The sequence below is a fragment of the Rattus norvegicus genome, chromosome 7, assembly GCF_036323735.1.
Source record: "Rattus norvegicus strain BN/NHsdMcwi chromosome 7, GRCr8, whole genome shotgun sequence".
NCBI lineage: Eukaryota > Metazoa > Chordata > Mammalia > Rodentia > Muridae > Rattus > Rattus norvegicus.
The window spans coordinates 133,188,490-133,216,437 of NC_086025.1; the positions used below are offsets into that span (position 1 = coordinate 133,188,490).

At 48.9% G+C, this 27,948-nt stretch overlaps 1 protein-coding gene across 8 annotated transcripts in view; it reads left to right on the plus strand.

Annotated features, from left to right (window-relative positions):
* The window catches only part of Dip2b (disco-interacting protein 2 homolog B), a 178,038-nt gene that overhangs the window by 135,097 nt on the left and 14,993 nt on the right, over positions 1–27,948 (plus strand). For 6 of the 8 annotated variants that reach the window (XR_005487417.2, XM_017595330.3, XM_017595331.3 and 3 more), the window contains 14 exons: positions 1,069–1,208; positions 1,856–1,992; positions 6,329–6,409; positions 8,638–8,765; positions 10,400–10,514; positions 13,409–13,610; positions 17,543–17,652; positions 17,758–17,838; positions 18,459–18,582; positions 20,417–20,538; positions 22,377–22,488; positions 25,006–25,115; positions 25,536–25,666; positions 27,756–27,924. Coding sequence is in view for 7 of the 8 variants with exons in the window: in XM_017595330.3 (XP_017450819.1) it covers positions 1,069–1,208; positions 1,856–1,992; positions 6,329–6,409; positions 8,638–8,765; positions 10,400–10,514; positions 13,409–13,610; positions 17,543–17,652; positions 17,758–17,838; positions 18,459–18,582; positions 20,417–20,538; positions 22,377–22,488; positions 25,006–25,115; positions 25,536–25,666; positions 27,756–27,924 (1,762 nt within the window). In the remaining variant the exon portion in view is untranslated. Of the gene's footprint in view, positions 1–1,068; positions 1,209–1,855; positions 1,993–6,328; positions 6,410–8,637; positions 8,770–9,880; positions 10,352–10,399; positions 10,515–13,408; positions 13,611–17,542; positions 17,653–17,757; positions 17,839–18,458; positions 18,583–20,416; positions 20,539–22,376; positions 22,489–25,005; positions 25,116–25,535; positions 25,667–27,755; positions 27,925–27,948 lie in introns of those variants that run through there. The other 2 variants (XM_039080376.2, XM_063264367.1) reach the window with 2 other exon arrangements.

Sequence of the window (27,948 nt, forward strand, 5' to 3'; positions counted from 1 at the left end):
GTCACAGCCTGGCTGAGATGGGAGAGAGGACTTTAAATGGTTTTCTGGTTCCTAAACCTAAAAGTAAAGTTTCTGTGCACAGTCACCTCAGGCATCTCACGGGAGACCTCTTCTTGCCAGAAGTGCACCCAGAGACAGAAAGTTTACTTTAATTATTCTAAATGCATATTTGTGAGGTATTCTTCAGAACCCTTTGCATCTTAAATTAGAAACAGTAATACCTCAGTCAGATGTGACGATCCATACCTAAACCTTTATCAGAACAGACCAGCGTATTCTTTTCTCTTTGCTTTTTTGTTCTTGTTAAGTAAAGAAACTTGTCTGTTAGTCTGTGGACACACAGAGCGAGGTGGGAGGACTCCTGAGTGAAGTTCAGAAGAGGCTGTCAGAGGTCCTGTTTGTCCCTCCTGCCTACTCCTCTGAAGTGGCGTCTCTCACTGAGGCTTGTACCCTAGCTAGACTACACGCTAACCAGTCCCAGTGACCTCCTTGCCTTAGCTCCCTGGACCTTGGACTGTAGGCATCTGGGTGATTCCCCGCTTGGTTCATGGCCACTGGGACCCAAACTCTGGTTCTCACAAATTTCGGATGCTCCTCGCTGCTAAGTGTCTCTCCAGCCCTGTTCTGCTCGCCTTTTTTTTTTTTTTTTTTTTTTTTTTTTTTTTTTTTTTTCCCTCTTCTTTTTTTCTTTTTTGGGCAAGAGTCTCACTGTATAGTCCAGGCTGGCCTCAAATTTGCAGTGATCCTCTTGCCTCAGCCTCTCAGTACTAGATTGCAGCATGAGCTGTCACAGCTAGCTTTTTATTCTTAATTTCTTCACAATGTACTTATATGTCTGTGCGTGAGAGCAGGTGTATGGAGGTCAGAGGACAACCTGGAGGGAGTTGATTTTCTCCTCCTGCCGCGTGGGCCTGGGGGTCAAGCTCAGGTCATCAAGCTTGCATGGCAAGTGCCTTACAGCTGAGCTGTCTTGTCAGCCCTTCCTGTGTTCCTCTCAACATTCACTTGGTTGCATTCACTCCTGTTTGTAGATACCTGGCTTCATGGTGTTTCTTTTTCTCATTTTAGGCCTGGAGTGCCAGGGGCTCCTTTGCCGGGAAGAGCCATTCTCTCAATGAATGGACTGAGCTATGGGGTCATACGGGTCAATACTGAGGATAAAAATTCAGCACTGACAGTACAGGATGTGGGGCATGTCATGCCTGGAGGTGAGTCTGAGGCTGCCATTGGGTCATCATAAAGATTTGTCATCAGATTAATGGCGCTGGGCCAGGAAGGCAGCTTGGTAATAGAAGGCCGGCCTAGGTCACCCAGAACCATGGTTCCACCCCTGTTACACCACGCAAAGGGAAGGAGGATCTAGAGGAGAGATGGGGGCTAACAAAACAAGAGGGCCAAACAGGGGGGTTCCAGAGCCAGTGTTTGGTCTCAGCACTTCTGCAAGCCGCTCTGGTGATCGAGTGTCACCAGGCCAGCTCCTCACGGATGCCAGTTGAGTCTCCAGTCTCAAAGGCATGCATGACTGTGCTCTGTCCTGTGGAAAGGGATGCCAGTTACTGGCTCTCACTGTAGTGTCAAGCTAGGAAGGCAGTGTGTGCTCTCCTGGGCTCGCACAACCCGCATACAGCCAGCACGAGGAGGCTGCTGCAGTCCTCCTCCATGCCACCGTGTGTAGGAGCTGTGGGTGCCAGGTAGACCCACCCGTCTAACTCATAGCTCTCTAAGCACTTACTTCTCTTTGCTGCTCACTGTTTGCTGTTTCAGTAAATGTGCAACTCTTCTGGGTATGCAAAACAAAATTGTTACTTTGCAAGTTTTTCAGATTCTTCTGTTTTTCGTGTTTTCTGTGCACTAGGCATGATGTGCATTGTGAAACCAGATGGACTTCCTCAGCTCTGCAAGACAGATGAGATCGGAGAAATCTGTGTCAGCTCCAGGACTGGAGGAATGATGTACTTTGGACTTGCTGGCGTGACCAAAAATACATTTGAGGTAGATGATGTTACTTCCCAGAGTGTTCAGTGAGGTTAGATGTTACTAGGAGGCCTGCAGGCTGATGGCACGACACTGTGTGGCATGGTTTAGTGGCTGATATGGTGTCTTCAGGGCCTGGTACCTAAAGTCAGGTTCTACTCCACATGGGCCAGCTGCTGTTTGAGCTGCCTAGCCTCACTGAGGCCCAGGTTCTTTACCTTTAAGATATGAGTGACACCCAGACATGGTGGTGAGTGTGTATAATCACAGCACTTGGAGCCTAGGGTCAGGGGACTTCAGGCTCAAGGCCAACCTGGGCCGCATAATAGGACCTTGTCAGAACAATGCAGAAGTACACCGGCATAGCCTTTACTCGCAGCACCAGGGAGGCAGAAGCAGGTGGATCTCATGAGATTGAGGCCAGCCCAATCTACGTACTTCCAGGACAGCCAGGGATACACAGAGAAATCCTGTCTCAGAAAGAAAAACCCAACCTACCAAACAAAGACAATCACCAAAGCAGAGCACGGTGTGAACAGTAACAGCGCCTGTCTTGTGAGCTGTTGTGAACATTAGATGAACTAATACTTGTGGATTAGGCTAGCTTCTGGCACATAGGCATAGTGTTGTGTATTGGACATTAAAGGGCTCTCAGAGATTTACTTTTGGATTTACCATTGTGAAGGCTTTGTAAGTCCAGGATTTTGACATTGAGTACTGTGACAGTGTGCTTGCCGTGTCAGATCACTGTCAAAGACATGGAGCAGGGAGCTGGGGAAGCAACTGCCCTGAGCTGCGATCTCCAGAAGCCAGGTGTGCATAGCAGCTACCGTAATCCCCAGGTGAGCTGCGCAGATAGACTTGCAGATTAGCAGGCTATGGGTTCAACAGAGAAGGCACCTCCGTGAAGAAGACACCCAACGTCGACTCTGAGCCTGCACACACATGCATACACCTGCACGCACACAGGTTTCCTCAGAGGAGCAGACAGGCATACATTCACACACGCGCACACACAGAGAGAGGGGGGGGGGGAGGGAGGACTTAACCTTTTGCAGGGGTCAGATTGTTCCTCAGGCACCAGGTGTGCCATTGCTGCTGAGATGCATCCTAGTCCACGAAAAGCATTTCATCCAATATAAGGGTAGTGATGGCAAAGAGGGGTGAGAGGAGGGAATGCTGGGTGGGTGATCGGATGGGTGGGGAGATGGCTCAGCAGAGGAAGGTACCCGGGAGCAGACCTGATAACAGACTTCGGTCCCCAGAAACCACAGCAAATGAGCAGGCCCTCCCACAAGCTGTCTTCTGACCTTTACAGGTATACCATGGCACACGTGCACCCATACATGCACGCACACGCACACACACACACACACACACACACACACACACACACACGATAAATAAAGTAATAAAAATATTTGCAAAGGGTAACACTACTTTTTTTGTTTCATATATTTAATCAATATTTTACAATATTTTAAAGTCTGATATTTAAATTCTGGGAGTTTTCCAAAGTAGTTAACATTTTACTAGGACAAAAACATAGTAATAATAAATCAGAAAATTAATAGATGTATTAAAAAAACAAACTGGACAGGCAGAAGAGATGGCTTGGTGGTTAGGAACACTTGCTGCTCTTGCAGAAGACTGGGGTTTGGTTCCCAGTGCCAAGACAGCAGCTCAGTTACCTGGAACTGGAGCTCCAGGATATCCAAGGCCCTCATTTGGCCTCTGTGAGCACTGACACCCATGGGACATACACATAATGCACACCCATAAAAGAAAAATAAAACAAAAATTAAAACCAAAAAGTTACTGAGAGAAAAAGTAAAAATAACTATACACACATGTGCTCCAAAAAATGAAACAATAAACAAATAAATAAACCGTGCTACTGGAGATATCTTTAGAGTGTGTGCTCTGGCTTTGATGCAGGGGGCTGGGCTACATCCACAAGCACAGAGGAAAGCCTGAACAGGTGGAGAAAGATCATCTCTTTCTTATTTCTTAATTGGGTTTTAGAGACAGGGATTCTCTGTGTAGCCTGGCTGTCGTGGAACTTACTCTGTAGACCAGACTGCCCCTGAACTCACAGAGATTCACCTGCCTCTGCCTCTCGGGTGCTAGGATTAAATGTTAGTACCCCACACCCCCAAAGTGTTTCTAATGTGCATGGAGACCAAGCTCCTGTCACTGCTGTCTTCTTCCTGACCTTGGGAACAGTCTGCCTCTCCCTTTCTCACCCATAAGATGGTTAGACACAGGCGTGATCACTGTCAAGCAGACTAAGCTGTTAATATATATCAACTCTAGTCACAAAGGAGGCAGGGAGAGAGCTGCCCATTCTGAAAACCCAGTGACTAGAGCTTAGCCCCACATGGTACAAGTGGAGGACTGACTTCTGCATGTTGTCATGTGTTCTCTACATAGGCACACAGAAAGTGACGATGGATGGATGGATGGATGGATGGATGGATGGGCATATGACTGATTGGGGGAACGGATAGATAGATAGATAGATAGATAGATAGATAGATAGATAGATAGATAGATATGGCATGCAATGAATGGGCGAGGGAGAGGGAGGTGGGCTGGAGAGATGGCTCAGTGCTGGGTTTAATTCCCAGCACCCAAGTGGCAGTTCACAATCATCTGCAACCCCAGGCCCAGACAGATATGTACTTGTAGACAAAACATCCAAGCATGTAAATTAAAAAAATAAAATTAAATTAAAGGAGAAAAAAATCTAGAAGGAATAAAGAAACAGAATATTTATATAAATAAGCTATTTGTTATACCCACACATGTACACACACAACTACACAGTAAAGAAAAAGACATTTAACCATTACCAGTGAGGAAATTCAGTTTAAATCGTGATGGAATGTCTGGGTTTTTGTTTGTTTCCCAACAATATTAGCCAAGTTTGGACAGCGATGGCACACAGTGGTAGCTGTAATTGAGGAGGGTGAAGAGTCTTACAGACATCTGTGGAGCCAGTGCTGTACACAGCATGTGACACACAGACACCTCACAGCTTTGCACAATTATAAATATGAGCAGCAGTTGTCCCGAAAGCACTGCCTGCCCTGTGAGTCATCAGGGTCCCCTAGTCAGACAGAGCCTGCCTTCGAATCACTGAATGCACCATGCGTGCCTCTCCAGTCTGCTCACATCGTTTTACCGTTACCCATGCCCAAGAAGAGGATTCGAGAGCATTGTTCACAGCTGTACAGAACCTGAGGCTCAGAGCTGCCGGCGTTTGCAGAGTCGGCCCTGCCAGTAAACTACAAACTGCAAACTATCCTCTGCCCTGTGAAGTGCTCTCCTGTACAACGGTCTTACAACATGGCCTAGATCAGTCACTGCCTGACGGGGACGCTATCCAAGATACATTGTCAAAGGTCTGTTAGTGAAAAAGCCAGACAGACAGACAAAAGTGTAATGCGGCCCCCTTTTTAGTTTTTAATCTTTTCTTTGCCTATGTATTATGTATTATGCCTTTGTATGTGTGTGCATGTGCACTGTGTATGTGCTTGTTCATATAAAACAGTTCACTTGCGGCATTGACCTCTGACCGCTCCACCTTGTTTATGTGTGGCTGCCATTTGGGCTTTAGCAGCTGGCTTGGCCATCCTGCTGTCTCTCCCCTCCCCCACAGCCTTTCTCCTGGGTGCTGGGGAGCAGAACTGCAGTCCTCAGGCTTGTGTAGGAGCCCACCCCATGACCCTGTTTTAACATAATTAGTTGTCGCATTCATCTGTGTATCTTGTGAGGTGACACAGTGGGTGAGGGCACTTCACATGCTCCCTGATGTGTGCTACCCACAGTCCGCCCGGGGAAAGGAGAGAACCCATTCCTGCATTTGCCCTCTGACCTCCACAAGCATCTAGAGGCACAGTGCTTGCAGTGACACAAACACAAATCGACGTAATAAAATATTTAACTGAATATATATCTTTTTAAAAGTCTGGAGAGATAAATACTGAAGTGGATGAGATTCCTGGATTTGTTGCAGAATATGCCTTCCAATAAGCATATTATATATAGATTATTATATATAAACATATAAATAATTGTACTTGGGGTTGGTTTGTTTTAGAGACAGGGTCTCACTATGATGCCTTGACCAGCCTGGAGCTTGCAGTGTAGACCTGGCTGGCCTCAGATTTACAGAGCTCTATCTGCCTGTCTTCCGATGCTGGAATTTAAGGCTTGTACCAACCATGCCCTGCTCAGTTAGAATATATTACTTGGTATTTTTTCTTTTAAGTAAGATTTTTTAAAAAATCAGATACATTTTTTAAAAAAAACTAGCCAAGCTTTTCACCTTTTTTCTTTTGTCTTTTAGGTGATTCCAGTGACTTCTTCAGGCTCTCCTGTAGGAGATGTGCCCTTCATCCGGTCAGGACTGCTGGGATTTGTGGGGCCTGTAAGTGACAGTTTCCTGTTGGTTTTGCATTTGGACTTTGATTCACAGAACTGAACAGATTCTGAGTAATTAAGGGTGTCACCAGCCCCTTTACAGCAACCACAACAGCTCCCTCTCCTGTTTCTTTATTTAGACAGGGTCTCACTACAGAGTCCTGGCTGGGTTGGAACTCATGGAGATTCCCAACTCAGCCTCTGAAGTGCTGGGATTAAAACTATGTGTGCCACCCCACGAGGCACTTAACTGCTATACAGGCTGTCATAGGAATCAACTAATGTTTTTGTGTCCATTGCCTAAGTTCCTTTGACTCCTACAGACTAAGGTTTTATATGTATCCTGTATTTTCCAACTTTTTACTTACGCTTACTACTTTTCTTGGTTTAGGTTAGCATGTTGTAAGAAGTTAAGAAAAGAGCTGGAAAAGGTTACTTTGTAGCCAAGGGAAGCTGAGTGGGGAATGTATAGAGAATTTTCTTATACGTAGTCAACAGTGCCCACCCTGTGTCATTGTGAGTTCTTAGAAAATAATTTGTTACTTGGCAAGTGCTCCCTACTGGTCTGGAGACACTAGGACCCAAAAAGCCTGTTCTCAAAAAGCACACAGTGAGCTTGAAGAATCATGAAGGCCGCAGAGAGACAGGCTGTGAAGGCCAGTGGGTGAGGCAGTGGGAAGCCATGGGTAGTCATTATCCTGTTAACTCATACCCTCCGTGTATCCTTCCCGCCCCACCTCCTTCCTTCTCTAACTGCTCAGCTCCTGTGAGAGCATGTGGCACTGCAGTGCAGCCTCAGCTGTCTCAAAGGCCCAACTCGAGCCCACTGCGCTGCCGTTGAGGTCCAGTGCACAGCTTCAGCCGTCAGTCTGAAACAGACAGGCTGTTGTCCTAAACGCCATGGAAAGGTTCTAGGTGTGTCTGGTCTGAACTAGTCCCATGGTCAGATCTAGCTGCAAGAACGATGAAGATGGAAACACCATGTCAGCTAAACAGCCTCATCTGTGAGGCTTTGGAGAAGCGGACATTCTCCCTTCTCTCTCTTGTTTTTAAGGATTTGTTTTTATTATGTTAATTGTATGTGCAAGTCTACACACATAGCAGTGTTGGATGCCCTGACGTCGGAGTTACAGGAGTTGTGAGCCACCTGACGTGATGCTGGAAACCACACCTCACGTCCTCCGTAAGACCAGTCGGTACACTCCCTTAACCACTGAGCCACCTCGCTGCCCTCTTCTCATTTAACACCAACAGAGAGAAGTGTCTGGCCTCTGGCACTGTGGAAGCGGCTGGCTCCCTCTGGCATTTTGGGTAGACCAACAGCTTTCTGTGTGCGGACATTCTGTCTTTCTGACTTAGCCCAGTCACTGTATAGCACTACACTGTGCTCAACAAGTAAATGAATGACACTCTCATGGACATTACTGCTGACCCACTGGGGACACGTGAAGGCCCAGTGGCCTGCTGCTCTGTGGTCCTGGGAAGAAAATCTGCAGCCTTCTTAGACCTTCTTGAGTATCTATTTCTGATCTTGCCAATGGAAACACTTGTTACCCTTTCATGCTCAAAGCAACTATTTGCGTACTAACCATTTAATCTCTCTAATTCCAGTAGTAAATAAAGTAACATTTTCCTCCCCAGTATTCCCCGTGAATACTACAGAAGATGGACTAACACACCCTTGGCTGGGAAAGTGAACAAACAATGTGTGCGGTCATAGTTTTCTTCCAACCCTGTGAGATTGAGATTGTCCCCTAAGAATAAATACGAATGAATTAATCTCTTAGAGACTGTCAGACCTCAATGGGTGCTGGCTAGCTGGCCCAGCAGCTAAAGGTGTCTGCACCCACATGATCTGAGTCAATTCCTGGGGCCCACTGCGTGGAGAGAGGGAACCATCTCTGCAGGCTGCCCTTTGAGTCACCGTGGGCAGTGGCCTGCCTGTGCCACACACACACATGCCCACCAGATGTACTGTTCCTTTTAAAAAGACCTCAGTGGCTTCAGGGTGCCACTTTCTCACTAAGTCTAAAGGGCTCTTTTATTTTAAAGAAGTCCATGAGCCATGACACTGTTTTCTCTCACATAAACACATCTCTGTGGTGTTGGGGATTGAACGGAGTGAATGCTAGTGTCTTGTTTTTTTAATGAGATTTTCGTGAAAGCAGGAAATGTATGGTGTCTGTTTTACCCTTTAAACCATGGAAATGAAGGGAAATCATTGCTAACTTTCAGGGTAGCTTGGTGTTTGTGGTTGGAAAAATGGATGGATTGCTCATGGTCAGCGGCCGAAGACACAACGCTGACGACATTGTCGCTACTGGATTGGCTGTGGAGTCGATAAAGACGGTCTATCGGGGGAGGTGAGCATCTGTGCCCATCTGAGCTCTCTGTCACCACACTTTCTGGGCTGTGTTTTGTGGTTCTTTGAAGTTACTAGGTTAGGTTGACTCGGCTTAAAGGAACAAGCCTGGCTTTCACTACACATCTGACAGCACTGGCTCTGGCTGGCTGAGGAGTGAGAGATGTGAACAGTCTCAGACTTACTACTGTTTCTTGATTCTGAAGACTGAGGAGAATCCAAGATAGCCATTACCTTCTACAGTCTTCTGCAATGGTGCCGTCCTGGCCAGTCTAGTGGCTGCCACTCTGTACAGAGCAAACCTAAAAATCTTTCGTTTCTCACTGAATTGTAGTGTTTCTATGTGGAGACTGACATGGCAGCTAAGTGCTGAAATTCTAGGTTCTGTGAACAAGGGCAGGCCTTCTCCTTCCTGTGCCTGTAATGCAAGGAAACCATCCCAGCATTGTAGATGGGCGTCTGTTAGCATTCTTCTCACTTTATCTTTACACGAGGACGTCTTCACACACATGGATGCTGTGCTTGGAGCATATGCCTCCTCCTCCTCCTCCTCCCTCCTATCCCGACCGTAGTCATGTAAGAAGGAAAGATCTGAAGCCATCACAGAACAAATCAGCCCTGCACCGTGTGCTTTTCTGTCATGGTGGCTTCTCGGGCCTGGAGCTTCCTGGATCTAGACCCAGCTGTGTCCCCAGTGTACAGCACAGTACCTAGCATGTAGTTAGTGTCCCTGCCTGCCGTGGGTGGAGGAAGGGAGGAGGAAAGCCGGCGTTGTTGGCTCTCTAGATGCTTCGGTTTTCCTGCATTCAGTCCACAGTCCTCACTGCGTGCTGGCTACGCACTGCTTTTCTGGGTTCAGCAGTGAACACAGCAGGCTGTGTGCACCTTCTATTCTTGTAACAGACACAGAAGCCAGGCCAATGGCAGCATAGGTGACACGTGAGAGGGCCGTGCGTGCTGTGGAGTGAACACATGAGGTGGTCTGGGAACGCCTCACTAGTAAGGGGACATTTGAGCGGAGACCTCCCTCAGGTCCACCTCCATCCCTCCCTCTCTTGGTCTCCCCGCCTGCCTGCGTCTGACTCGCTCCACTTCTGCTTCACCACTCTGCTCCAGGCACACTGGCCTTCTCGCTGTTCCTCAAACCTGCCAAGCTCGTCCCCACCTCAGAACCTTTCCGCTTTCCGCTCCTTCTGCCCGGAATCCTCTTCCTCCAGATCTTCGCGTGGCTCGTGTCCTCACCTCATTCAGGTCTCTGCTCCAGTGTCCACTCCTCAGGGAGGCGCTCCCCCAGCACCCATATCCCACTGCACTGGCCCTACCCCAGGTGCTTCCTGGTGCTTATCACAACATGGCTTCATTAACTGTGTGTCGTTGGTTCTGTCTCTGACATGTAAGCGCCACAAAGCCAGGAACAGTGTCTTGTTTGCCACTCTGTGGTACTTAATCCGTGTTTTTTGGTTTTTATTTTCCATGACTCTCTCGGTCCTGACTTGGTGGTGATGACTGCACATTTTCTCTCTACTGCTCATGTCTGGGTGGTGTGGTTGGGGTGGCTCCTCTTTGATTCCAACTAAAGAAAGCAAATGAGATGGCTTTGAAGGGAGACTGACGTGTTTGATCTGTCTCTCTTAGAATTGCTGTGTTTTCTGTGTCTGTGTTTTATGACGAGCGCATTGTGGTGGTGGCAGAACAAAGGCCCGATGCGTCTGAGGAAGACAGCTTCCAGTGGATGAGCCGAGTGCTGCAGGTGAGTGCCCGCTGCGCTGGGGTGGGGTGGGAGGGGTCCCATCGGGCTGCCAGGTGCGGGCCGCCTTTAAAGACTGTGTTTGCACCTGCTGTGAGGGCGCACACACACACCTTCAATCCCAGCACTCAGAGGGAGAAGAGGAAGATCACTGTGAGTCTGAGGCTAGCCTTGTCTACAGAGTGAGCTCTAGGGCAGCCAGAGCTACACAGAAAACATGTATTCAACAGCAGCAAATCTATATATTTGTATGTGTATATGTACATACATATAATTCTATACGTGTTTGCAGTGGAATGTGTTTCTGTCCTCTTCTTTCCTCATCCTCCAACTTTTCCCACACCCCCTAACTACCTTGTTTTTCTCCCCTTGCCAGTTACTGTGCAAAATCAGCCCTGATCCTGCCACACCTTGCAAGTGGAGGTCCCAGAACACGGAAATGTTTCTCTTAATGCAAGGGCCTTTCTGTGGAGCTAGAGGAGTGGGTTGGACAAGCCACGAGGGCAGTGTTGAGGTGTTTTTAGTGGAAACAGGCTGGAGGGTGTAGGGGTCCAGACTCCATGCAGCATCACGTGTGTCAGTCTCTGCCACAGACACAGAGTGCGTGGAGACACACGACTCACTCCAGAGCCTGATTCCTGACCTGTAGAGAGGACAGAGTCCCCCAGAAACAGTGGCTGAGCGAGGCCCTGTGGAGCACATGGCACCTGCTCTCCGTGCAGCCTTGATTCTTGCAGTAGGAGCTGCAAAGTCCCGCGCAGACTGAGTCTTCCCTGCTCGGCCCCAGGCCTGAGCAGGTAGGATCCAGAAGGATTTGTGGACTAAGTGCATAGTACTGCCTCACAGTGACAACGTGTGTTACTGGACGCATGTCCGGGGATATGACCTTTCTGGCTAGGGCATTTGGAATGCTGGCAGTCACTTCATAGCACAGACATGAGAGACACTGCTAGGAGACATCAGATTCCTTCCATTCTCAGCGTGTGTGGCTCTGAATGGTTAGTGCTATTCAGATTGGCCATTTGTTGTACAGAAATGAAGGGAACCAGGCGTAGTAGCACACCCCCTTTATTGCAGTACTCTGGAGGAGAGGCAGACAGGTCTCTGTGAGCTGAGGTGAGTTCTAGGCCACTGAGGGCTAAGGAGTCCTTAACTCAAACAAAACAAAAACACCTCAGGACAAATTCTGAATATAAATTAGACCAAAAATATTTCTGAAGACTGGTACTGGACTGGTATCTGGTTGTCTGAAAGCTAAGGGGCAAGTACACAGACTCGTCTTAGCCAAATGTGACAGTACATGCTATAATCCCAACACTTAGAAGGAGGAGGTTAGGGAATTTGCATTGAAAGCCACCACTATGGGCTGCATAGTACATTCCTGTCACAAAGAAGCAATAGTCAGGGGCTGGAGATAGGTCCTCAGTTAAGAGCACTAGTTACTCTTCCGGAGGACCTAGGTTTGTACCCCAGCTCCCACAAGATAGCTCACAACAGTCTGTAACTCCGGTGCTCCTGTGGGCACCAGGCATGCCTGTAGGCAAAACATTCATGTACATAAAATAAAAGGAAGTTAATTAAAAAGCAATAATAAGAGTCCAACAGAGGGCTGGGGATTTAGCTCAGTGGTAGAGCGCTTACCTAGGAAGCGCAAGGCCCTGGGTTCGGTCCCCAGCTCCGAAAAAAAAAAGAACCAAAAAAAAAAAAAAAGAGTCCAACAGGATGGCTCAGATGGGAACGTTACTTGCAGTTGGAGCCTGACAACCTCTGTTTAACCCTCAGGACCCAATAAAGGAGGAAAGAGAGAACTGACCCCACAGTGCTACCCTCCCCAGAGCATTGCAGCAAGTGCATGTGCATATACATACAATCATAAGTGTTAACTAGGAAAGAAGAGGGGCTGGAGAGATGGCTCAGCGGTTAAGAGCACTGACTGCTCTTCCAGAGGTCCTGAGTTCAATTCCCAGCAACCACATGGTGGCTCACAACCATCTGTAATGGGATCTGATGCCCTTTTCTGTTGTGTCTGGAGACAGTGACAGTGTACTCATATATACATAAAAATTTTTAAAAAATGAAGTGTTTTCATGACACATATCCAAACACAGACCTACTCATGCTATCCAGAAGTTCTGGAGCACAAGGGCAGAGTCTGACAGTGAACCACACACAACCCAGAAAGTGACTCCAGGAACTTAACCTATGGGAAGTCATTTCAGGCTGGGGATGGTGGCCCAGACCTATAACCCCAGCCTGTCTACTTGGGTGGGCTGCCTGTCTGTCTGCTGCCTCAGCCTCCCAGGTGGAGACTGTAGGCATCGTGACACCACCACAGCCATCCACAGAGGAGATCCTCCCCCACCTCCCCAGTTCTCTAACTTCACTTGACATTCAGCAGGTTAGTTCTTATCCAAATTGACTGTAGATTTTTTTTAATGTAACAGAGACACAAAGTGCTTATCAGTGACCTCCCATCCTCATCGCATTTTCCGGACAAATGTACAGGATACAATATGAGCGCTCCTTACTCCTGGGCCTATCATTGCTGCACACACCTGGAGTCCCGTCTGCCTCCTCAAACCTCCATGTTCCATGGAGGGCCCACGTGCCTCGTGCAGCCCACTCTACGGATGTGCTTGTGAATGTCGTTAGTGTCTTCTCGGGCCGTGTCTTTGTTGGTGGCAGAATGTCCTTGCCAGCCTTCCTTACTGGAACCAGGCTCAAGTTTGAAAGGAAGGGCTCAGAGGATTGTGGGAAGGAAAACCAGGTGGCAGCAGGCTGGAGAGAGGAGGTGTGGGTAGGACATGTGAGAACGTGATGATCTTCAGACTCCCATCTGGGATGGACAGAGGAAACACCCTGTCAGAGTCTCTCACCCATGTCTCTCTGTTTTCCAGGCGATTGACACCATCCATCAAGTCGGTGTGTACTGTCTTGCCCTGGTGCCAGCCAATACATTACCAAAAACCCCGCTAGGAGGGATCCATATATCCCAGACCAAACAGCTCTTTCTGGAGGGTTCTCTACACCCGTGCAACATCCTCATGTGCCCACATACGTGTGTGACGAACTTGCCAAAGCCCCGACAGAAGCAACCAGGTAATAATGTGGCTTCTGGATGTACCATAACAGAGGCTTCCAGAAGCCAGCCTTTCAGTGTGCAGTGTGCAGTCATAGACTCTGCAAAACTGACCAACAGCCAGCAGGACAGCTGCAGGGTTGGGGACATGCTGCTGTGACTTCGGTTTCTCCTTTGCTCCCATGATCCCATGCTCATAGCCGCTGGGACACACACAGAGTCACACGGCTCATTAGTGCAGGCTGAGACTGGAGTTCTTGTGCCATTGTAGCACATTGGTTTGCTGTGGGAATGACTCCCATGGCTTGAATTACCCTTCATTCTCCGTGGCTGCTGAAGTTTGCTGTGGGCCTCGAGGGTAGCAGACATTTTCTGAATTATGAGGAGAAGACAGACAGCATGCTTTGTGTCTGCTGTTTTCAAGGCATAAAGCAAGAGAGTACCAACTGCCACTTGGACACTTAAAATGCACAAAGCCCCTTCTTGCCTGATGTCTGAACAGACACACATTACAGGGCTGGGAGAAAGCTAAGGCACAGCTCGGAAAACCAGTCCTGCTCAACCTGTTACTCTGGTTGGATGTGGTGGTGCATGCCTACAGTCCTTGCACTTGGGAAGGCAGAGGCCGGCAGATCTCTGTGAGCTCAAAACCAGCTTGGTCTACATAGTAAGTTCCAGGCCAGCCAGGGCTACACAGTCAGAGCCTATCTCAGGGAAAGACAGAGGGAAGGGACTTAGACTTCCTCACTAGCTTGGCTGACATCTTTCCATTATAAGAGAAGGTAATGAGGAGTCTGGTTAGCTTCCTGTACGCCTGGAAACATTAGAGCTCAGATCCGGCCTCTCCAGGTACCAGGCCTTCAAATGCACTGAGAAAGGAAGATGGAGCGAAAGTGGCTTTTGCATGCACTTTGCATGGCAACCTTGCTGAGAAGTAGCCAGCATGTGTGGGGATGCGGGGATGCAGGCTGAGGTGAACCCTCTGCAGCTGGTGATGTGATGATGCCGATACGGTGTGCTTCTTGGGTACCGCTCGTGCCTGCCATCCCAAAGTCCAGGCACACCACTTGGCCAGCCTGCCGTCACCTCACCAACTACCATATCATGGCAACAGCGGGTTCTGCTAGTGGAAATGGAAGGGTTATGAAGGCTAACATTCTGCTTTTTATTCATTGGCTACTGTCCCAAAGAGAGTCCAAATCACAGTCCATGGGAAGTGTAAAGGGGCTGGAGCGATGGCTGAGCAGTTAAGAGTTCAGAGGATCTGCGTTCAGACCGAGCATGCGTATCAGGTGGCTCACAACTGCCTGTAGCTCTAGCCCCAGAATGTCCTCTTCTGGCCTCCACTGGGCACCCACACACGTGGTACATCCCTGCACACACACAGACATAAATGTAAAAATGAAACGAAATTCAAAAGGAGGGACTTGAAACACATTACCTACATAGGCGTATGGCACACGTGGCATGCATGTTATGTGGGGTGTGGCTAGCTGGTACAGTGAGCATTTAGCCTGTGCAGGCCCCTGGACTCAGTCCCCAGCATTGAAGAAACACAGACACATACAAATGTGTCTCCATCTTAAGTCTTGTTGCTTACGTTCCAATGTTAAAAGCTAGAAGTTATAGAACATATTTAACGTTAAAAGTCTTACATTTATTTACTGTGAGTAAAATCGTATTTTAGGAAATGGTATGGTTGTTCTGTTTTTTGAGACAGAATCCAGCTATATCATCCTGGCAGTCCTCAACTTCAAGGTCCTCCTGCCTGCAGCCTTCCCAGTGCTCCCTATGTAGATGCTCCATCGTTCCCCTGGGAGCAAGCATTTTTACATGAAAAGTCACCTTAGAGTAGATGCTTTAAAATGTTCTTAGAGGCACAGTAGACTTTAAATTTTTTCCTTAAACTTACTTCTGTGTGTATTTTAGTCTGCATTTGTGCCTATGTAGCACGAGTGCAGTGCCCAAGGTGGCCAGAAGAGGGAGCATTCCCTGGAACTGGGTTGCAGATGGTTGTGAGCCAGGCTATTGGTGCTGGAAATTGAGCACAGGTCCTGAAAGAGCAACAGGTGCCCTCCTGAGGACCCCTGAGCCCACAGCAGCTCCCACGCTGCTCTCTAGGGTTGCCTTCTGAGCCTGGTGGCTGTGCCCGAGAGCAGAGCCGCACTGGAGACAGCGTGTGAGGGAAGGGTGGCCGAGGCTGGGTGCACCACAACTAGATATTCACTTTAAAAGTGGGCCAGCGACACTGTCTGCCTATTTCAGTATGGTTCAGAATATGCAGATGCTGCGAATGGAAGAACTGCATATTAAATGCCATCATTGCTCAGTCCTGGCTGGCAGTGGGCTGCGTCGTGGGGGCTGTAGAGTAGACACGACCTCATGACCTCATGACCCTCTACCCGTACTATTTATTTCAACACCTTTCCCAAAGGGAACACAAGACTTTCTTCACTCGCTTATCTCAGCTGACTTTGTCACTCCGGTAGCATGTCAAGGTTCTGTGTGACATTTGACTGCCTTATTTAGCACATAGATCACACTGGGTGTGACTGGCGGTGCCGCAGGAAGAAGCTGGGGTGGGGACCATGACTTTGAGGCTGCAATTTGATTTCATCATTTACCTTTTTTTTTTTTTTTTAATTCTTTTTTCTTTTCTTTTATTGGATATTTTCCATTTCAAATGTTATCCCCTTTCCCGGTTTCCCCTCTGGAAACAACCCTATCCCATCTTCCTCCCCCTGTTTCTATAAGGGTGCTCACCTGCCCCCTGCCCCCCACCCCTGCATTCCCCTACACTGGGGCATCGAGCCTTCACAAGAAGGAGGGCCTCTCCTATTGATGCACGTCAAGGCCATCTTCTGCTGCACATGCAGCTGGAGCCATGGGTCGCTCTGGTTGTACTCTGGTTGGTTGTTTAGACCCCAGGAGCTCTGGGGTGTGGTTTTGGTCTGTCTGTCTATCTGTGTGTGTGTGTGTGTGTGTGTGTGTGTGTGTGTGTGTGTGTGTGTGTATCTGTGTCTCTCTCTCTCTCTATTATAAATACACTGTCGCTGTCTTCGGACACACCAGAAGAGTGCATCAGATCCCATTACAGATGGTTGTGAGATACCATATGATTGCTGGGAATTGAACTCAGGACCTCTGGAAGAGTAAGTCAGTGTCCTTAACCACTGAGCCGTCTCTCTAGCCTGGTTTTGGTTTTTTGAGATGAGGTTTCTCTCTGTACTTCTGGCTGCCCTGGTAGACCAAGCTGGCCTTGAACTCAGAGATCGACCTGTCTTTGCCTCCCAAGTGCAGGGACTAAAGGCGTGTACCACCACCCAGCCTCGTTTGCACGCGCGCGCGTGCACACACACACACACACACACACACACACACACACACACACGCACAGAGGCACTAAGGCATATATTTAGGAGTCAGTAGACAGGCTACAGGACTTGGTTTTCTTTTCCACACTATGATCCTACAGACAGACCTCATATCATCAGACTTGGTGACAGACACCTTCCATCTGTAGCGAGACTGTCCCGCTAGTCCAGCACTAGCGACATTTCTAATGAACTCAGTCTACATCCTGATAGGTTATATTTCCTTGCAGACGAGATGTCCGTTACTCCTAAGTACTCTTTTCTTGGTTGGAACAAATAAAGTCATTTGTGGGAATGAGGGGAACTGTAGACTCTGGAGTAAAACTGTCTCTGTAGATCTAAGTTCAGTATCCGTCTGTGCCTCCTACCTCTCCCTGGGTCCCCTGGTTTATCTTTCCCCAGTCCTCCCCCTGCTTTTCTTTGTCCACAGTGTGTACATACTGGTACATTTTCCACTGGAATACAGGCCCTTGGATTGCTGAATAAACTTTTGAACCAATTTGGGCCAGTCTGGAAGTGCTTTCCAAGTGTGTAACTTGAGTCCTGTTGAATCAGGTTGTTTTTGCTTCGGTTCATAGGTGTAGGCCCTGCCTCTGTGATGGTTGGCAATCTGGTTGCTGGTAAACGCATAGCACAGGCTGCCGGAAGGGACCTCGGTCAAATAGAAGAGAATGATCTGGTGAGGAAGGTAAGTTCCAGACAGCCAGGCTCCTCCCAGTGAACACAGGGCACACCTCAGAGTGCAATGTGAACGTTGCATGTGGACCCTGACTCTCCTGTTTTGTGATTTCAGCACCAGTTCCTGGCGGAGATTCTGCAGTGGCGAGCCCAGGCAACTCCTGACCACGTCCTCTATGTGCTGTTAAATGCGAAGGTATCCAGGTCACTGTCAGGGTTGGGAGTGTTTGACTGCAGGAATGACCCCCAAACCACATAACAGGGCAGAGCACTGTGCAGTGTGTGCCTGTACTCCCAACACCTGGGAGGAGTTAAAGATCATCCTCAAACTACATAGCCTAGGCCAGCCTGTTCCATGAGACTGTCTCAAAGCAGACAAAGAGAATAGAGTAGGAATTCGTGTATATTACGAAAAGTTAGCTGGGTGGTGGTGCCCACGCCTTTAATCCCAGTACTCCAGAGGCAAAGAAGGGAATCTCTGTGGGTTGAGGCTGGCCTGGTCTCCAGAGTGAGTTCCAGGACAGCCAGGGCTACACAGAGAATCCCTGTCTTAATAAAGCAAAGAAAGAAGAAAGGAAGGAAAGAAAGAAAGAACTAAGAAAGGCTGTAAGTATGTTTGGTTTACGTTGATTAACATACCCTGGAACACTGGAACGCTGGGAAAAGAGGAATCCACACTGTTCTTTGTTACGAGGGGAATTGTCTCAGCTGATGAATCACCCAGAGGCTAAGCCTGCTGAGTGAAATGTCTGCTTCACTGTACTTGTCTCTGTTTCTGCACTGAACTTTAACCCACTTATCCTTCTTGTGTTAAAGGGAACTACTGTGTGCACAGCCAGCTGCCTTCAGCTTCATAAGCGAGCAGAGAGGATCGCTTCAGTACTTGGTGACAAGGGACATCTGAATGCAGGGGACAATGTGGTTTTGCTCTACCCACCTGGTAAGACTTGGATTGGTAAACTGGACTCCAAACCGTGTCATTAGATAACACACAGCAGGGAGAAGGGGAATGCAGGGCCACCGTCCACCACCACAGAGGCCTGCACGTCCCCATAAGCGTCCAATGCGTACAGGTGTGGCCCAGGCTGTGACTGTCTGCCCTGCATTCTGTTTCCCCAGTGCCTGCTGCATAATGATGCTCAGGCCAAGCATGGCGGTGCACTACCATGGTACCTGTCCTCAGGAGGGGAAGAACTAGACATTCAAGGCCAACGAGAGTTACATGGCGAGTTCTTTAATTCCAGAACTCAAGAGGTTGACACAGGTTGATCTCTGTGAGGGAAGGCCAGCCTGGTCTACATAGTGAGTACCAGGCTAGCCAGGACTACATGTTGAGATCTGCCTTAAACAACAAAAATAGCAAGGCATGGGAGCACCCACCTACCACTCGCGGGAGGTAGAACAGAAGGATAAGGAGTTTGGGGACACCTCAGCTGTGTAGCAACTTTGTCTCATAAACAAAACAAGAAGAGGCTAAGGAGGAGGCTCAGTAGGTTAAGTGCTTACCACAAAGGCATGAAGGCCTGCGTTTGGATTCCCCAGCACCCACATAGAAAGTGAGGCTGTGGACCACTTGAAGGAGCTCACTGTGCCTGAGGACCTGATGATATTGATCCCAGGAACTCATGATCGAGAAGGAGAAAAACAGCTCCTAACAGTGAACCCTCTGATCTCTACACATGTGTACACACAGAGGTGATGGTGGTGGTGGTGATGATGACGCACACACACACACACACACACACACAGACATATACAGACACATAGACATAAACACACAGATACACGCAGTCACACACAGTAACATACAGACATACACACAGAGATACATACACACACAGAGATATACACAGACACACACACACACAGAGACACACACATACAGATACACACAGACACACAGACAGACACACACACAGACATACACACACAGAAAAAGTTTTGAGTTGAAAGGCAAACATAAGGAAAAAAAAGCACAAAGTTCTTTGCATCTCCCTCCTTTGTTCCGGCTGTCCTGACTGCAATCCCCAGAGTCCTTTGTCAGTCTGTCGCCATTGCTCCGTCTCACTGCCTCCTGGTCTCTTCCCCTCCACTTCACTCTGTTGTTCCTACTATGCTGTTCCTCTGTGTGAACACTGAGACCTTCTGTTCCAGAGGTTCCAGAGGAGGGTGGGTCATGTCCTCGCGAAGCTGCCTTCCGTCTACCAGTAATGACATGGCAGGCCCACAGCACTGAGCTGTGCTCCTTGACCCACAGTGTCTAAGAAGTCCAGATGCTTTTCCCACCCCAGCTTTGGTGCAGGGAAAGCTTGGTGGTCCTCATTTCTCCTCTGTCCTTATGTCCTTGAATTTCCTTGGTTTCTAAGTACAGGAGACCGTAACAACCAACCTACCTCCAAGTGCCAAGCTCTAGGTGCGTGCGTGCGTGCGTGCATTTTAACTATTGCTACGTAGTCCCGGCTCATCTTGAACCCTTGGCAGTGTACCTGCTTCAGCATCTCAAATGCCAAGTGTTAACCACTGTGCCAGACTTTCTATTCTTCTTAGTTGTTAAAGTTTAATTCTGTCAGTGTCTTGTTTACATCATGGTCTAGGAAGCTACATGAGCCAGGTGTGGTGGTCCACACCTTAAGAGCTTGACACATCAGCCTAGAGAGATCTAATATGCAGCGCACATGTCGCCGTTGGATTTGACTGTTTGGAGGCTCTGGGTTCAGCTCCTTGGTGACAACGGCAACCACGTGACGTCCCTGACAGTGTCCTCTGTCTCACAGGTATCGAGTTGATTGCTGCATTCTATGGCTGCCTGTATGCAGGGTGTATACCTGTGACCGTGCGGCCCCCTCATGCGCAGAACCTTACTGCCACCTTGCCCACAGTACGCATGGTCGTTGACGTAAGTGCCCTCTGTGCCTGTCTGTCCCCATTGCGCAGAATCCACACTCAGACACCGGAGAATCTGTCACTTCTTGCTTCTGTAGTGTCAAGTAGTCAGGTTTTTCTAAAACCTCTGTCTGCATAGTTTGATGTGTACCTGTGATTCCAGCACGGGCAGAGGCAGGGCTGTGAGCTCTCATGTAAGAGCCTGTGTCAAAACAGACAGAACACAAAAGCACACTACAGCGTTCTCCTCTGCTTTTACCTGGCCTCCAGGTCTTTGAAGAGACTCAGAGCAGTGCTTGGCAGGACAGAGAACCGAGCATGTTAGTCCTCAATCCTGAGGAGGGGAGCTCTGCTTAGTCGTTTTTCCAGACTGAACTCCATTTCCTTCTTAAAGCACATTGTTATCTGTCAGACTTTCTTCCTGCACAAGAACCAGTATAATTCTTCATGTCAGGTTCTCCCTGTCAGGTCATTTTTATTTGGGTTAATATATTTAGCTAGTATTAAAATATGTGTGTTGGGAGGAGACTCCCAAGGAGTCAGAGTTACTTTTATTTTGGAGTGTGGTCACTGCTATGTTTCTTGGGTCCCAGTGGTTGACCCTAAACCTGCGTGCAGATGTGTAGCATTAGCTGGACTCAGAAGCGTAAAGATCTAGTAATTAAAACTTTTTTTTCCACGTGGAGAGGTTTAATGAAAGAAGTAGAGGAGAGGAAAGGAGGCCGGCCATGGACACGTGGAGGTAATGGGGTAGGGGTGGGATAGAGAGAAGGGACAGGCACAGAGAGGGCACAAGAGCAGAGAAGCAAGAGCAAGAATTCTAAACACTTAAAAGAGCGATGTGAAACTGGGAGGGAGTGGGGTGAAGGTAATCAGAACACGTTGTACAAGTGTGTGAATCAGTCAAGGAAATAAAAATTAAGTATAGTAAGAGCTGTGCAGAGCTGGGGTATGGCTTGGGGGTCAGCAACATCAACACAAACAGAAACCCCTGAATTTTGTTCTGAAGGTGCTAGGAAGTTTTTTTGTTTGGTTTTTCAAGACATGTTTCTCTGTGTAGCCATGGCTGTCCTGGAACTCACTCTGTAGACCAGGCTGACCTTGAACTCAGGTGGCCTCCTCTGCTTCCCCACTGCTGGGATTAAGGTGTGCACTGCCACTGCCCCACATAAGTGTTTTATAATATATGATAACTGAAGTGGAATGAATCTACGTTGTCTGTGACAGAAGACAGCCCGGGCCAGCATACTAACCGGCCACACACTTGTAACTGATGGGACATTTGTCTCTCCAAGGGTGCTGTCCCATCAGTAGCTTCAGCATAAGCCACACTATCATAGATGATTCCATTACAATTTAATTCAGAAAAACAAATGTCCTTGTTAGCTCCTACAGAGAGGTCTGGGGAAGTGTGGTGAGTCTCTTTCTGTTGACGCACTTCGGGTGAAAGTAGGTCACTGCATCTCCCCACACAGCTGAGCAGCTCAGGTGTGTGGGTGCTTCTGTCTGGCTCCATGGTCTCAGACTGGTGTCTCCACTGCACACCCCAAATCTAAGCTCCCACCACCCTCCCCTTCCCTGAGCACTAGGCCGGTGTCTTCTTGGTCTCCTGTCTTTATGAAGATTAGGAAAGCAGGGTTCTCCTGAGACTACGCCCTTCACAAGCAGCAGCCCTGTTGTCACAGCAGGACTGTCGTCCTGGTGACCTGGTAGGATTAAGTGTGACACATTTTCCAAAATAAAAACACAAAGAACAACAGTGATACAACCCAGCCAACGTGGCAAGCAGACTCCTCTTAGCATCGCCAGTGCAAAGCCTTCTGCCGTTTACTGCCGTGCCTGTGTTTCTAGGTCAGCAAAGCAGCGTGTGTCCTCACCACTCAGACTCTAATGAGGTTGCTCAAGTCTCGAGAGGCAGCAGCAGCAGTGGATGTGAAAACCTGGCCAGCCATCATTGACACAGGTGAACTGGGGGGATTGCTCCAGGGTGGGAGCCATTCACTGCCTTCAGGGTTTCCTAGAGTCTTACACACACCACACAGCTTTCCTGCCTTTCACCTTTCCTCTGCTGACACGGAGCACAGCCAAGTATCCAGTGTTAGTGTACTACCAACACACTGGACACAGTGAAGCCAGGGCCAGCACCAGCCCTTAATGTGCCAAGTGCTCTTTAGACAAAGGATCTTGCTGGGTGTGATGGCTCATATCTGTAATCTCAGCATTCCAGAGTCTGAGGCAGGATTGATAGCTCAAGCCCAAGCTATGCCACATCGTGAAAGACTGCCCCCCCCCAAAGACAAACAGTGATACTTTTGACATCGTCCAAAGGTGGTTACATTTCATGGCCAGATACCTGTTGGTCCATATGAAGTACTGAGACCAAGGGGCCAGAGAAATGGCGAGCGTGAGGGACTCAGTTTGATCTCCAGGAACAACATGGGCAGCTGGGCATGGAGGTGCTCACTTGCAGTTCCTGCCCCGAGGGGGTGTAGACAGGCCTAGAGCTTGCTGGCCAACCAGTCCCAGTCAGAGACCCTGCCTCAACTAACCAAGGTAGATGATACCTGAGAAATGACACCCAAAGTGGACCTCTGGCTTCCACTGACACACAGACATGTATACACATGCATGTATACCTGCAGATACATATGCACCTAGACACACACCTACACACACAGAGTATTGAGACAATCTGACCCTTGACTTGGAGAGATGATGTCATTGAAACAATGGTGGACTAGAAGTTAGGCAACATGGGCTCTAGCCTGAGCTTCATTAACGGCTGTACAATCCATTCTAAAACACTGTCATTGTACCTAAAAATATCAAATGTGATGCACTGTGAAAACCAGAATGTGCATAAATTTTAGGTGATATTCACATTAAAAAATGGGGAAGATGTGGGAGTAGCTGGAGGTTCCATGGAACAGGACAGACGTGGGCTCTGTACCTAGACAGGACTTAAATGCTGACTGACGCCGTTGCAGTTCTGCATATTCTCTTTGGCTTGGGCAAAGTCTCTAAGTGAGGTTTATGGAGACTGCAGTAGTGTCCAGCTGTAGTGTGGAGCCACAGTGCAACAGGTAGCCCTGCAAAGAAGTCTTTGGCTTGACCAGCAATAGGCACCCTTTCACCTAAGGTTAAAGTTCACTATTGCTTCTTAACCAGGAAAGCCACAGGGCCATCAAAGGGGCAGGGCTGGACTAGAGACATCGTGACATTTTTTATTTTGAATTACAAAGAAAATCTGGGATAAGGCAGAAATATCCCACCATATCTAGTTTTTCCGCAGCACCAGAAGTGAGCCCAGCTCAAGGCTCTGAGCATGTTAGTTCTTCTGTGTCCTAGCACAGGAAGAGGTGTTGTAAATGAGGAGGGACTGTCTCACTTTTAAAGTGGCTGTGATAAAGTATTATGTGCAAATAACTTAAAGAAGGTAAAGTGTATTCTGCTCACGTTCACGGCACAGCACCATGGGAGAGAGGCTGGGCAGCAGGACCTTGGGGCAGGGGCAGCAGCTGGTCACATGGCCCCTGCAGTCAGGAGGAAGAGTAACGGATGCTCTTGTGAGTCCAGCCTTTCCATATTCATGTGGTTCAGTCACAGAGCTGTGATACCCCTATAGGCAGTCTTCCGGTTCGATTTCCCTAATCAAGATTCTGATAATCGTGACCAGAGGCTAACCTCATCAAAATAACTCCCTGGTACATGTGCCTAGAAGGGGAGGGGGATCCAGGGCACTCCAGGTCCTGTCAGGTTAATAGTCCACACTGTCATGCCTGCGTGATTAATACAAGATACTAAACTGTAAGTGATGTGTTTTAACAAGAAAGTATTACAACAGCTAAGGCATTTTGAACATGTACGTAGTTCGTTTTAAAGTGGTTCATGTGGGAGCTGGAGAGATGGCTCAAAGGTTAGAGCACTTGCTGCTCTTGCAAATGACTCAGGCTCAACTTCCAGCACTCACATGGCAGCTCACAATCACCTTCCAGCTTCTTCAGGAGGCTCCTGCATGCATGTGGACATGCACATACGTATAAAATCAATGAATTAGTAAATAACATGTTAAGCGCTTCCTTTGAAATAACTTTGCAGTAGCACTGTGAAGGTGGGAATTTCACATACCTGTGTAAGAGAAAAGTAAGAGATGGCAGGGGAGTGGCATAGAGACATAGAGCTGGTGACAGGGGAAGTGACCTGCTCTGGGGTTGAACACTAGCACTCCAATTTGGCCATGCTGTTACCCATGGAGATGTCTGCAGAAGAAATCATGGTATGGAATTGCTGGGACCCTTAGCCTGGCGGTATCATAACCCTGCCTTGCTGGAGATGACTGTCATGAGCTGCACGGCTATCGACAAAAGCTCAGGCCTTCACACCCCCGGAGCTGGCTCGGCCTTAGAAAGGCAGTGAAGGAGCGATGGTTTCCATGTTCTAGCATGTCCACTTTACAGCCGACTTCTTCTCTGCTTTGCAGATGACTTACCCAGGAAACGTTTACCTCAGCTGTATAAGCCACCCACTCCTGAGATGTTGGCATATCTTGATTTTAGTGTCTCCACAACTGGCATGCTTACGGGAGTGAAGGTAAGCAGTAGTGTTTCCTCTGCTATGAGCTGCCGGGCTGCAGGGAACAGCCATGACCACTGCTTAGGGACCTCAGATGTGGAGGCAGCCGGCTGTGCCAGATGCCAGCGGGTGGATCAAGTGTCCTCGCTATATTAAGTCAGAGCACCAGCCTTTCCGGAGAAAGTTATCCCAGAGGATTTGCATTGTGAAGTGCTGGGCCAGGCACAGATGCTTGAGATGGAAAGAGATCGAGGTGGCCGTTTGCAGCCTTCGCTCAGATGTCATGAGATGTCAGCTATGGAGTACCTGCCTTCCTGTTTGTGCTTAGGCCTTGAAGCAGTAAAACCCACATGTGACAGGAGAATTGGGGAGCTGAAGCTGGTGCGAGCAGCTCTGCCCAGGGTGACAGTCTGTCCTTCTGTGTCCCTTGCTTCACAGATGTCCCACTCTGCAGTCAATGCTCTCTGCAGAGCCATCAAGCTCCAGTGCGAGTTGTACTCTTCCCGACAGATCGCCATCTGCCTTGACCCTTACTGCGGACTTGGCTTTGCTCTCTGGTGTCTCTGCAGGTAGGATGGAGAAACCCTATGTGGGCTCTGGGGGCTGCGCCACCTCACCCCTCCTTTAGCTCACTTGGTTTGATGAACTTGGAGAAAAAGCCTAGCACCCATGTCCTGCTGATGTTTGCTTAGCGTTACCTGAGTTGGTTTTTTATTCTCCTTACTAAATTTTATGCCTCCCAGAAAATGGTGCTGTTCCCATACCTGCTTTCTGTTCCATCCCGTAATCCTAGTTTTAGACGCAAAGCCAAGTCAGAGGCTGATTCTTGGGTGAAGTATGGCATGCTTGCCAGCCAGAACGTGCCCCCTAGGCTTGGCAGGAAGGTCCTCGTGGAAGGCAGTGACATCATGTGGCTGGAGTGCAGCCGTCTGCCCCGCCCAGATTGCTTCCTGAGGACTGGCAAGTCCCTGCTCTTTTCACTGCCTGCCAGGAGCCCATATCTCAGGCCTGCATTTTCACTTCCTGTCCAGACCCCATGAATGTCTCACCAGTGCCTGTCACTCCTCCAGCACCCTCCTTCTGTCCCTGTCCCTGTCCCTGTCCCTGTCCCCTTCTGGGTTGTGCTGCTCACCAGGACCCAGAGTAGAGACTTAGCTGTTATCTTCAACTTCCCATCTACATGCCAGTTCACATAGTGCTCATTGGCTCAGTCGGTCCAGTGCCTGTCTGTACATTAAAGTCACTTCTGGCACTTGGAAAAATTCCACAAGACCAAGCATGGTAACATGTACCAGTAATCCTAGAAGTTTGGGAGACTGAGGCAGGAGAATCATAAGGCAAGTGTGGTTGTCTGACACCGCCCCATCACAGAAAGGGGGGGGGGCTGGGAAGACGCTCAGCACTTAAGAGCACTGTGTTACTCTCACCGGGGCTCGCGGCCCCAGCACGCGCATGGCACCACAACGGTCTGTACTAGCATGCTTTCAACCCCAGTGCTGGCTCATACCCGTGACCCCAGCACTTGAAGGCAGAGGCAGGCGATCTCTGAGTTCTGTAGCCTGGTCTACAGAGTGACTTCCAGGACAGCCAGGGCGACACAGAGAAACCTTGTCTCAAGAAACCAAAATAGACAGACAGGCAGGCAGACAGACAGACAGACATAAAATGAAGTAAAACTCTTCTTGAAAAAGGAAAAGAACACGGTTTGGTGGCTCCCTCCTAGGCTTCTAGCCCTTGGGAGACTGCAATGGAAGGTGGCCTGTGAGGTCGAGGCCCCCCTTTGAGGGTGAGTGGGATTGCTTCATCTTCCTACCCTGGCCCGCTGCCCACTCTACATGAAGGAAAGAAGCTGATGAGGCCTGTGCTGGACTGGATTGACCCAGGCCCCTGTTGTGGTGTGGCTGTGCTCTTGGTCCTGGGTTTGGAGGGTCAGCTGTCATGGCTGTAGACCTTCCGGGTGAGCCACACTGCTTCTGTTGCCTGCTGTACCTTTATGGGTCAGCCCTCAGCATCGCTCACGCAGACCATCATGGCTCCTCTAACTGTCTCCCAGCACATCCCTCATGCAGACCATCATGGCTCCTCTAACTGTCTCCCAGCACATCCCTCACGCAGATCATCATGGCTCCTCTAACTGTCTCCCAGCCTGCAGGGTCCAGTCCACTTCCTCCTCCATGTTGGTTTACAACCCACAGCTACACTTTAAGGGTAAAGTCTAACCTTCAACCTTTCACCATTGCTCCAGCCTTTCAGATGGTCTCTGCGCTGATCCAGGACTGCCACGCGCGCTGCACACTTCCCTACCTACATCCTGCTCCTCTGCCTTCCCACCCCACCCCACTTCTAGACACTCACTCCTGAATGCTCCCCACTTAGTGAGCACCCTTCCCTCCACTCTGGACACTCCTCGTTCTGGAGTGCTCCACCCCCACCCCCACTTTTTCAGTGCGAGTGAATTGGTTTAATTCTGTGTTCTTGGCTCTTCCTGTGAATGTGTTGACCACACCTACCGCAGCCTGCCTTGTGTCTGGTCACGGGTCTTGTGAGTGTGCAGGAATGGGAGGGAGGGTCAGCCTGGCTCCAGAGGCCCTCTGCTGTCTCTCCTGCTAGTGCTAGGATGTAAGGTAAATGTATCCGCTCTCCACTTCTTCTTTGCAGTGTCTATTCGGGTCACCAGTCCGTCTTGATCCCTCCTATGGAGCTGGAGAGCAACCTCTCCCTGTGGCTCGCCACTGTCAATCAGTACAAGATCAGGGACACCTTCTGCTCCTACTCAGTCATGGAGCTTTGTACCAAGGGGCTGGGCAGCCAGGTGGAGGCGCTCAAGGTAAGCAGCAGCCTGGCAGGTGCA